The sequence below is a fragment of the Colossoma macropomum genome, unplaced genomic scaffold, assembly GCF_904425465.1.
Source record: "Colossoma macropomum unplaced genomic scaffold, Colossoma_macropomum, whole genome shotgun sequence".
NCBI classification, from domain to species: Eukaryota; Metazoa; Chordata; class Actinopteri; order Characiformes; family Serrasalmidae; genus Colossoma; species Colossoma macropomum.
In genome coordinates, this window is record NW_023494790.1 from 33,346,405 (window position 1) to 33,358,509 (window position 12,105).

At 44.0% G+C, this 12,105-nt stretch overlaps 2 protein-coding genes across 2 annotated transcripts in view; one reads left to right on the top strand and one right to left on the bottom strand.

Annotated features, from left to right (window-relative positions):
* Nucleotides 1-10,369, bottom strand: part of ppp1r9bb (protein phosphatase 1, regulatory subunit 9Bb) — a 34,624-nt gene extending 24,255 nt beyond the window's left edge. The window contains exon 1 of the mRNA XM_036573150.1: nucleotides 9,233-10,369. Coding sequence (XP_036429043.1) covers nucleotides 9,233-10,306 — 1,074 coding nt within the window. The 5' untranslated portion in view covers nucleotides 10,307-10,369. The remainder of the gene's footprint in view (nucleotides 1-9,232) is intronic.
* A 982-nt stretch (nucleotides 10,370-11,351) lies between these two features.
* Nucleotides 11,352-12,105, top strand: part of heatr1 (HEAT repeat containing 1) — a 41,660-nt gene continuing 40,906 nt past the window's right edge. The window contains exon 1 of the mRNA XM_036573151.1: nucleotides 11,352-11,494. The gene's annotated coding sequence lies outside the window, so the exon portion shown is untranslated. The remainder of the gene's footprint in view (nucleotides 11,495-12,105) is intronic.

Below are 12,105 nucleotides of genomic sequence, written 5' to 3' on the forward strand. Positions count from 1 at the left end.
GTCACCACCATTGTGAACAATTCTGACTCTGTAAGTTTCTCTAGAACAGCGCATTTCACACCAAACCACTCTGAATGACTTTGTTACATCTGAACCATTTAATTACGCAGAAATTTAAAAATACCAGTGGAGTTCCCCTTTAACCTTGCTTTTTTGTCCTGATTATCATCATATTTATTATTATTTGGGTTTTCGGCTACAGTCTCTTTAGTCTGGGGGTCATTTCGAATGGTGAAGCCCCCTCTGTCACTCAGAGTGAGAGACGGACGAGGAGACACTGTGATAATCACTGATGCGCAGCGTTCAGAGCGGCTCGGCGGTGAGTAACGCTGCAGCAGCTATTCTGGTCTTCTGTCTGGAGATCTATGACTTAATTACACTGTGTTCTCTCAGAGGCCTTTACACATTCATCTCCATAAACCCTCACTGTCTGCAGCTCCACTGACATTCACCCAGCGAGGGGAGCACACTGAGGCCTTTCTGTCTCAGAGAGAGATACAGAGAGAGAGAGTGAGAGAGAGAGAGAGAGAGAGATGTGTGAGAAGTGTGAAAACCGGGCGAGTGGGTGCGAAGCAGAAAAAGCAAGGGGTGAGAAGTCAATCGAGAGAGAGAGAGAGAGAGACTGAGAGGAGCAGAAACAGAGTGAGAGAACAAAGCAGCCAGTGTGAGAGACAGAGAATGACAGAAAAAGAGAAAGAAAGAAAGGAAGATAGAGAGAAAACAGGGAGAGAGTGAAGGGAGACGGAGAGAGAGAGAGAGACAGAGAAAGAAAAAGAGGAGAAAGGGAGAAAAAGGAGGGAGAGCGAGATTGAAATGGACAGGGTGGTGATGAAGGAGGATGAAGGAGAGAAGAAGAAAGGAGGGATAAAGAAAAAATGAGACAGGATGTGAGACAGAGAAAGAAAGGAGAGATAAAGAGGAAACTAGGGAGAAAAAGAGAGAAAGCAAGAGAGGGAGACAGTGAAGGAGGGATAGAGAGAAAAATGAGGGGGGGAAAGGGAGAGATGGAGAGAGAGATAGGGCAAGAGAGGGAGAGAGTGACAAGAGAAAGAAGGGAAAATGGATAGAGAAAGAAAGAAAGGGGACGAAGAGAGAGAGGGGGAGAGAAAAATGGAGGGAGAGAAAAAATAAGGGGGAAGAGGGAGAGAGAAAGAGAGAGATCCCCATACGCCTGCCTGGTTTTTGTGACATCACAAAAAAAATCGAAAGTTGTGCAGCTTTAATTCCATATATGCACTGTTTGGACTGAGGAGTGAACCATTTGGACACTTTGGCCCAATCCCATTTCACCCCTCGCCCCTGCCACTGAGCCCTTAGCCCTCTGTTTTGCACGTTCATGTCTAGGGTTAGGGTGTTCCAATTTTTGTTGAGATAGAGGAGTAGGGGGAAGTGTCAGGGCTTTATGGCCCTCCAAACAGAGGTTTTTCAGAGACTCCAAACAGAGTGATATGAGAAAAAAAAGGAAAAACCGGAAAAATGGCTGAACAAGTGACCAAAGAAACCCATGAATGTGAGAATTTTCTTCATTACAAAATTACGATAATCATGTATTGTCATAGTTTAATGTCGTTTCAATGCATTATGGTCGTTTTCTTCATAACAAGCATAAAAAAAATCGCTAAAGTATGCTAATGTCTCGGTAGCTAGCTAGCTAATTTTCCCGTTCCACCTTAAATAGTCCAGCAGTTCTGACGCCTGAAGCGCAAGAATGTAACTGCTGCTCCATTTAAGGTGGAACAGTAAAATTCGAACAAGAAGCTGGCGAATATCTGACTTCAGGTTTGTATCACCAAAGAATTAGGGGTGGGCGATGATAAATAATTGCCCAACTCTTTGAAGGCATATGATTCCCTAAATGTAACTAAAGCCCAGCAGTGAGGAGCTGAACTTTACCCTCCTCTGCTATCACTGAAGTCGGGCCAGGTCGCCTACAGAGCAGCGCTAGTACCCTGTTAATGAATGAATGAACCTCTATAGCATGTTTTTTTTTTTTTATTATTTGAGGGTCATAGGGCAAGATTTCAACCACTACCCATTGTAACTCCATTCCAAGGGGTTAGGGTGACACTCAAAAACAAGGGGTAGGGGTAAAAAGAAGAAATGGGATTGGGCCTTTAACTAAGTTTATAACTACATTAAATTCAGAACATCTTGGTTTTCCATCATACGCGGCCTTTAACGGTCTGATAGGTGGGTGAACACATATATGCATAATATGTGGAGCACATATATACTGTCTATCTGATACATATATCATACACATATGATCATCAGTATCAGGCAGTGTTTCAGCCACAGAACTGTGTCTCAGAGCTGAAATCTCATTTTCATTTCTCCATCTGCAGCTGTTGTCTGAAGGCTATTTTTACTCCTATTAAAGAGCTGCAGTGACATTCCATCGCGCTCTCTGATTCTACAGAACCTCATACTGATTTCAGACTAGCGCACATCTGCCTGTAAACCTTTACTGTGTTTTTGGGGATTAAACAGCGTTTGGGCCACGCGGCTCTTAAAGGGGCACTCCGGCCTAAAGCTAGAGTTTAAAGTGTTGTGCAGCATTCAGTAGCGTCGAGTTGTGTCCCTCAGCTTCACCAGTCTGACAAAATTCACAAATTTACATCATGTTCATGTTTCAGAATCTGTGTTTTAGCATACACTGTTCAAATAAGTCATACAGCCATTGGAAATACCTGTGGTGTCAACCCAACCTGACTGCTAGCCTAGCCACTGAGCTGCAGGCTAATAACCCTGCTGAAAGAAACAGAGCAGACTAGCATACTGGTTTATTCTGGTCTGGTGTTGGACTCGTGCTGGTTAAGAAGGTCACCCAGCATGGCCTTTGTGGTTGACCATCATACAAGCATCCAAAACACAACATTTGCTGGTTTTGCTGGTAGGAAAATACAAGCAAGCTAGCATTAGCATAATTCTAACCTCAGTCTTCAAAGAAAATCATGAAAGAAAAAGCAATTCCTTCTTTATTCAGCACAAAATGGATGCCAGATACAATTTTATTACCCTTTCAGCCAAAGAAAAGAAGACTGACATGAGGTAAAGTACCTAGATAACCAGCTACTTTGCTAACCTCAGCGATTAGCTTGTCCTCCTCATCTGATGAGTCATTTCTGTTTGTTTGAGTATCTCAGTTATAATTACGACTTTAAGACAGTTACACGGCTGTAATAAGGTTTTCTTAAGGCTGCCTAGCTGTAAAGTTACCTTTCTTCTGCATTCACAAGCTAATAGAAACCAAAAACGTTTCAAAACAGCTAGCACCCCAAAAATACCCCAAATCAGTTGCAGTTTTTCAAAAAGTCCCTCTCACCTTCAAGATATATCATCAAAAACGTCCTTAAACTGGAACATCTCTTAATGCAGCACCGCTGTAAGATGCGAGTATGGTACATGTGTTTACAACATACAAAGCAACAGTTCGATTTTTTATTTTGGATGGAGTTTCCCTTTAACCAGCGCAAGAGCAGTCAGTTTCACATTTTCACAGTCCAGGCCGGAGATGAGATTTCTACTACACCCACTCGAATCCTGTCATATTTCTGCATTTCTCTCTGTCTGCGCTGCAGAAAATGAGGTGTTGATCTTATTAAATAAATGAAGTCAGCGGTCCACATGGGTCTCTTTGTGATGGTTTAAATTGCAGGGTTATTTAATTATAATGTGTTCATTTCTGTTATAAAATACACTCAATTAAATGCCCACAGCCTACATTTTTAGTCTTTTATTTTCCCCCTGAGGCCCTATTTTAACATTTGTGTGGCTTTCTTTCCCAAAAACAGTCATAATTCATTTTCACATGACCACTTCCCAACCTCTCTGTATCCCACAGAATTAAACAGGCCTTTAAGACTGATATATGTAAATAGGCTCCGTTCTGATTGGCTGTGCCTCATTCAAAAAGTTGTCTCGGCTGAAACGCTACTTATAACTTCAGAGTGAAAAGGCGGAGCTAAAATGGTGCAGGCCAGCGGTCGCCAACATGTGGCTCTTTTACTGCCCTGCTGTGGCTCCACAGCAGAATTAGATTTGTAGGTAAAAATAAAATAATCCTCCTTTACAGTAAAATAAAGCTCTGCTGATCGTTCAACACAGTTTAACAATAAATGGACTTAAATTCACTGACTTTTAACCCTGAAGGTTGGCACGCAGACTGCTGGCCACCATAACAACACAGACAACAATCTCACCTAGCTAGTAGCTAACAAAAAGATGAAGAGAGAGATTTAAGACGAACATCGATAATTTGGAGACGAATGGACTTATTTGCATTTATAATCACTCCAGCTGGTTTCCGGATACGTTTAATCTACAATGAGAAACTGCCAAACACTAAAAAGTCGCAAAGCTGAAGTCAGTTTCTTGTTCGAATTCTACCGTTCTACTTTAAATAGTGCAGCAGTTCTCGTGCCTCAGGCACCATTTAAGGTGGAACGGGAAAATTCGAACAAGAAGCTGGTGAATGAGAAGCGACTTCAGCCTCGTAAAAAGTCGAACGTTGAAAGACTTTTTAGAAGAAACGATTCTACTTTTGTGGAAAAGTTTCCTGCCGGAGATGCGAGAAAAGTGGCTATAGCTGAGATAAAGCTTAAAGCAGAGCAAAGTAAGTCTGTGTTTTTGTTTATATTATATTTTTAGCCTATATTATCACATCAGCACATACTGAGACACATTTACAGGCAAGACGGTAAAATGGACGTAAAATGTTGTGGCTCTCAAGGTGGTTTGATTTTTACTGAACGGACAAAAAGGCTCTTCTTAACATTTGGGTTGCCGACCCCTGGTGTAGGCTGAATGGTCGCAGGTATGAGTTGTTTTCTGTGACATCACAAATACAGTGAATTTGAATTGGGCTGTTTTTGAAGCTTAGTTTTCATACATGGACTGTATGGACTGGAGAGAAAATGGTATATTCTGAAACCTTGGTAACTTTTATTTTAAAAAAGTGAGGAAAATGTTCCAAAATATGGGCCCTGTAACTAACTATATCTAATGTGCTAAATAAGAAAAAATAAGAGTATAAGAGCGGAAATTCTTTTTTTTTGAAAGCAATATTGTTTTCTTAAAATGGACACCAGATTAAACTGACCACAACCTCACGTGCTGTTTGAGTATTAATTAACACTTTTTACAACGGTTAATTTCTCTCTGTTTCTAGGGAAGCGCTGTCCTTTCTCTACAACATAAAACAACTACAAAATAAAGACATTACACCACTAAGGCAAAGTTTACTGCCAGACAAAGCATATATTCACAAATATTATGTTATACTCAGAAATCTTAAGTTCTGCATCACAAAATTTGCATGGTTAGCCAGTTAGCCATTTAGCTCACTAAAGCTGGCTTCACACGGTGAAACTTTCATGCAGTCAGCAACATAATTTCTATACAACTTGACAACTCAGTTACACGAAGCAATTCACATGTTACGGTTACTATTTATTTATATTTTTTTAAAAAACAGTAAGTTATTTTAACAGCTACACCTTCTTGGTCCATCAATTTAGCAATATTGGTTTTTAAATCAATCATATAGAATTCCTATAAATTCATATAAAATGAAAGTTCCCCAGGAGTCGTGTCACTGGTGATACTGTGTAACAAAAAATCTCTTATTTTTAAATAAAAATCACACTGATGACATTATGACTTTATTTCCTTTTACCTGTTTTCTGAGGATCTATGAAGAAAAGCACATGGTGTCTTTCAGTTATCAGAGATTTTCTCATTTAGCTCATGATTTCATATGAAGCTTTTAGCTGAAGTCACTGGTGTGACCGACTTTATTCTTAGGTAATTGTTAAAAATTAGAATACAAATGGATTAAATTACATATTTTAGTGGATCTTCCATGATTGACAACATGGGGTTTGATGCTCTGCAGCAGCCATTTTGTAAAATGTATTTTTCATTAAAATGTCTCTGTTTCTTATGTCTAACACCAATGAGGATCGGTAACACCAGTGACTCCTACGGACAGATAGAAAAGTGGACGTTTCTGTAGAATGACCCAAGAACAAACTATGAACAAGCAGCTAAACAGCTGTTAGCATTAGCTGGCTAGTTAACGCAGCTAATTTCAGAAACGCTCACTTCGAGAAAGTCGCGTTTGTTGTTGTGGCTGAGGAAAGCAACAAAACGAACAGCTACCAATCTTGAGTCAGTCGGGGTCAACTGATCTGTTTAAAAGTGTGGCATTTGATATGATTGTGTGATGCGTTATCGCCATTTTGATTGGCTGCTTCATGAAACTTGTTTGCTTGCAACAGTTGTGGCTGAGTTTCAGATGAGTTGCAGGACGTTTTACACTATACAACTCACGGTTTCATGCAGGCTTCAAGCAGCTAAAGTCTCATTTAAGCTTCACCAGGTAAAGCCAGCCTTACACTGTGCCCAAACAGCAAGTGACGCAAGCAGCAACAACCAAAACGCTCCTTTTACGATCAGTGAAGCTGTCTGCACCAGCTGTGAGGCCCAAAGAGCGATGAGGTGCGATGCGACGCCCCGTTTCTAGTTTCGATGTGTTGCACTGCCCTGCAATTCCACTTCAACATGGAAGCAGAGAGCAGCAATGAAAGTTAATGTGCTGGTCACCAACAAAAACAGCATATGTTGTGTTTTGGATGCTGGTATACTGGTCAACCAGCATGAACCAGCACCACACCAGCATAAACAAGACCAGCAGGAATTCATGCTGGGCAGGGTTAGCAGGGTTAGCAGATACAAATATATAACCTTGTATAATGCTAATGCTATTTAAAGCTATTTAAGTCATGTTATTCAGCTACTTTCTAATAGGTTGGTGGTTTGTTTATGCTTTGGCACGCGCATTTAACGTTTCCAGCATAGCCATCCTTAAGCTAATACTACATTTACTACATTTCGTTTGATGTTAGGACGCTGCTGTTAGGCTAACCTAGCCGAGGATGAGTCTTCTACTGTGAGTGACCACTTGTCTAAAGCAGGTGTGACGTGTTTCTGAGTGGTGAGTGGAAGTTGGCGAAGGCAAAGTGTGCTGAAAAGGGACCTGCGTTAGGCTAAGCTGCTTTAGCCAGAGCTCAGAGACAGAGAGAAAGCTGCTGCAGGACTCTACGGCCTCACTGATGATGTCCATTCTGCACCGTGAACCATCGGAGACACCAGTGCATTCACAAAACACACACTGAACAGTGGACTAATGTCTCACGCACACACATCGGTCCCAAGACAGCCATCTACCACAGCACCTAGCATTAAATAAGTGATTAGTGACAGTCAGTTTGTAGGCCACTGAAAGGCCTGCGCCAGGGATCGCCAATTAGCGACCCATTCCATATGAGAGTTTATTGGAATCTGTTGTCAACACATCACATAATACAGGATAAAAGTACATATATTATAATCTATTTTCAATATAGTCCATTTTCTGTCTGAGATGGGCCAAATCCAGCCCATTAGCGAGTTTCCTCCAGCTCCAATCCCCAAACTTATACATTTTTCAGTTCTTTTCAATTAAGTAGGATCTATAGAAAAGCGCTAAACACAGCACTATCAAGATCCACTGAATAGTATAGGCACATACAGGGGGGTTTCTAGCACTATCTAATTTAGAAAAGAGTGTTTTATCACTCAACAGCAGCACAATGAAGAGGCTACGTTAGCTATGTTAGCGATAGGCTATTGCTTCCCTGATAGCAAGAGCACAGTGGTCCACTGTCGGCCCGCTAATGGCAAAGCTGGCGGCCCACTGGCGTTTTGCTCAGCGTTTTCCGGGCGGCCCACTGGCGGTTAAGCAGAGTAATGGACAAAAGTCCACTTATCATCGCTCGTTTTCCACTCACAGTCCAGTTTACTGATCTTTCTTTCCTTCTTTTCTTTAGTTATACTTTGTAAATTAGACTAGTAAATCATTTTAATCCAGCTCAGTGTCAGCAACAACATTTTCTATAGAACCATTTTACACCAGGCCTCGTCATGATTAGGCCTGTTGGTTGTTTGTAAAATTTGTGTACGTTTATTTTCTAAAATAAAAGTCTCTGTGCGTTTAAAATCTGTTCGAGGAGATTAAAAACTAGCTAGAGCTTGTATGCAGGACTATAAGCTGGGCGGTCCAAGGGGGGACCAGCAGTGGCAAACAGTCAGTGGGGTGCCGACCTTTTCAAACCAGCAGACCGATATACGCTCGCTGTCTGGGCTTCAGTGTGGGCCTTAAATAAAGAGATGATTTCCAAAGAGATGGCTTGTCAAGTCAGTGCTGCAACAAACCTGTGATTCTGTGGTGTCAGTTTTCTTCTTAACACACTTCTGAGATGTTTAGCTAGTTAGCTCATTTTGCTAGCTAACATGCTAGGACAGGTTTTAAGTTCACTATTCAGTAATAACTTCAGTAGTTTAGGTTTAAATACTGTGACTTAGACAACAGAAGGTATTTTCAGATGTTTTGTTCAATATTTCAGTTGTTGTGGATGTTATTACCTGACAAATAATACTGTACTGTAATGATCCATTTGGGGCCATTTCTTGATAAGATCGGCCTTGAGATTTGATCACCACTTTTCAAAGATGAGGCACGCTGGATATTAATTTTATTATAACTTAATTCTCAATGTACATCTTTCTCAATCATGATGGACTCAGCTCTGGTCATCATTCTGGAAGCTACGTTTCTTCGGTTTTTACAGGTTTTCGCCAATTAGTTTGACTGAAAACAGTGATTCTAAATATTTAATGGTACAAAAAAACATTTTTACAGAGTTACTGTTCAGTTATGAAGACAGTATGTTTTCTTATGACAGCTACGTTTGCTTTGTGAGAACTACTTGATTATCCTTGTCCTAGGGGCTTAATTAGATCTCTTTAACTGGATTTAGTATTATTAGTATTAGTATTATTATTATTATTATTATTATAGCATTTTTCAATGTGGCAATACAGGTTCTATTTTGTCTGTGCCAATTAATTAAATCTCAGAAAAACTAAGTATCATGACGCATATCGTGTTTTGTGAAAACGTCTTGAAGTATCGTAATATAATATTTTTGCCACATCGCCCAGCCCTGCCCTGTCCTACACTCTCTTACTGACCACAACAACATGTCTCCCGCTCCACGGCCCAGCCGCTCCCTCTCAGAGTGGCTGAGCCTCATTGTGGGTTCACAGGCCACACTCTGAGGGGTGTTTCGTTGCTCAACATGGCCAGAAACCGCCTACTGAGGTTCAGGCTACTGCCGGCGTGACCCACCTTAATCGGCGCGGTGCTGAAGCGGATTTTGCGGCTCGGCGGTGGCTCCTCTTCTACAGGAAGCCCTGGGACCTCCAGGCAGGTCGCTTCGGGCTCGTAGGCCTCCTCTTCTTCGTCGTCTTCGTCCCCCAGCTGACTGCCTCCGGAGTCCTCCCCCGCAGCACTGTACGTGCTGCCCTCCACCAGGGTGGCCCCTGTTGAAGAATCCTCCTTCAGGGTGGCATCATCATCCCCATCGTCCTCCTTACTGACCCCCACGGAGCAACTGGCCCGGCTCGCCCCGCTGACCTCTGCCCCAGCGGCCCCAGGGTCCGTCTCCGAGGCCTCGCCGTTGGTTTCCCTTAAAGACTCGGCCTGCCGCTCTGCCTCCCTGTTCTCTTTCAGGTCATCGGCAGTGCCCTCTGCCTCTCGGCCCCTGCGGGGGCCCCTGTGCTCCTGCGCTGGGGCGGGTCGTGCTCTGCCCGTGCTGATGCAGGACAGGCGGTGCAGGTTGGAGCGCAGCTCGGCCGCCCGCTCGAACACGGCGCTGAGCTGGCTGACCGTGGGCGACACGGCCTCGGCCGCGTCCGGCCCGTCCAGTGACTCAGTGCTGCCATTGAAACGGGCCACCACGTCCAGACGCCCGTGCTGGAGGCCGGCGGTCCGCTCCTTCTTTAGCGCGCTCCGGCTGGCGGCGCCCTCCTCCTCCTCCTCCTCCTCCTCCTCCTGCTGCCGCTCAAAGATCCTCCTGGTCTCCTGCAGCTTGGAGGAGGTGCTGATGGAGGAGGTGATGCTGCTGATGGAGGAGGTGCTGATGGAGGAGGTGATGCTGCCCATGGAGCTCGCGCCCTCCGCGCCGAGCTTCAGCAGAGCACCATGGTCCACGCGCTCGTTCAGGCTGCCGGCGCGGGGCAGCGGGGCGCGCGCGGCTCTGGGCGCCGCGGGGGGGTCCGGGCTCGCGCCCATCTGCATGAAGAGGCTCTTGATGCGGTGCACGTTGGAGCCGTAGGCGCGGCCGCTCCCGGCATCGTGCGGATGCAGCGAGGGCAGCGCGGCCCTCGAGGAGGACGACGAGGAGGAGTCGGTCTTCATCATGGCCTTCCGAGCATCGCCGCGCGAACCCAAGCCCTGACTGACCGCGCGCAACGCGTGCCCACCGTTAATCCCGCGCGCCTCCCCTCACCCTCATCCTCATCCTCTCTGCTCTGCGGATCTGCGCCGCGCTCGCGCAACGGACAAGAGGAGGCTCGCGCGCCGCCGCTGGGTCCTAGCGCGCGCCGGCTTCCTGCAAGAGCACGCGGCGCTGAATTAAAGGGGAACTACACTGTTTTTTCAAAATTTACGCAAAATTCAGTCGTTGAGCTGCAAACAAAGCCACGCTGTTTTAAAGGGAAGCGGTTCACGGTAGAGCGACTTACAGACTCAGATTTCTCGGTTCACAGTGGCGGTGAATGGAACCAGACGTCGCCATGACTACAGCACAAATACAGCCGTTTTATTTACAATCCAAATCCACCAGCGTACCCACACAAGTCTTCCTAGTTTATATATTGAATGTTGACGACGGTAAAATAGTGGAAAATCTGAAAAACATTGTTTTCTTTGGGGACTATTTTGCCTCTCTACACCCCTCTGCTCTCCACGTGTTTGTATGTATTAAAAAATACATTTTAAGCCAAAACTTTGTCACAAAACTATCATAAAACAACGTCTCAGACATAAGGCAGTGAATTCATAACCATTTTCTTCAGTAACTTTCTGTGAGGGAGCTTTTAGAGGTGGACATTTGGTTCCTATCACCACCACTATGAACTCTCTAGAACAGCCAGCATCAAAAAAGGCTACAATTAAAGTTTACATGGTCAAATAACAGGAAAAGGGATAATGTAGGCTTTTACTGGACATTGATTGTTATAATATATAATATCCTGCATGATATAATATCATACATATTTCTGTGTGTAAATAGTTCTGTAATATTATAAAGTTCTCTTCCTTTAATTAAGTTAGAGTTATGGTTGTTCTTACAGCTGCACCACTTGTTGAGAGTGTCCGCATGTGCAGCGCTCCTCCGCTCCGCTAGGGGCAGCGGAGTTCACACTGTGTGAACCGACTGCACAGACTGCAGGAGCACAGAAGCGGAGGCGGTGTGAGCAGCACATGGAGCGGAGGGGGGTTCGGACACGTTGAGAAGCTGTTTTAGAGTTTTATAAAGGTTTATAAGCTGTGTGTTCCTCTGTCTGAGCTCCATAGACGCCCCTAACGCCTGCTTTAGTCCACACGGTAAGATAAACATACACGTTTGGGGTGAAGGATGTTCTGACAGTAGTTTGTTTTCATAATTCTCCGTTCCACCTTACAAATTTAAGGTGGAACGGTCAGTTAGAATAAAGACAGGTTCAGCCTCGTGGCTAAAACAGACGCTGTTAAACAGTCTGTTGACACTTTAGTCGCTCTTCTGATGTGATTTTGTTTATATGTCTGCATGTTAGACAGAACAAGTTAAACAGCTATGAGTATCAGCTGTGAAAGGGTTTAGTGACTCGTGTAAAGGAAAGGGTTGACAGGGTCATGATGATTTTGATTGGCCTGTAACTGGGAGGAAGAAAACTTTAAAGGGGAGTTCCACCGATTTTTCAAATTTTCTGCCTAATTCAGTGGTTGAGATGTAAACAGAGTCATTCAGAGTGGTTGGGTGTGAATTGGTTCATTGTAGAGACTCAGGTTTCTTTACAGTGGTGGTGATGGGAAGCAGGGGTTGCCATGACTACAACACAAATATAGACATTTTACTTACCATCCAAAACCACCAGAGAACCTACACGTGTCTTCTGAGTTTATATATGTAATGTTGGTGATGATAAAACAGAGCGGAAGGGGGCCTCTTGTGGGAT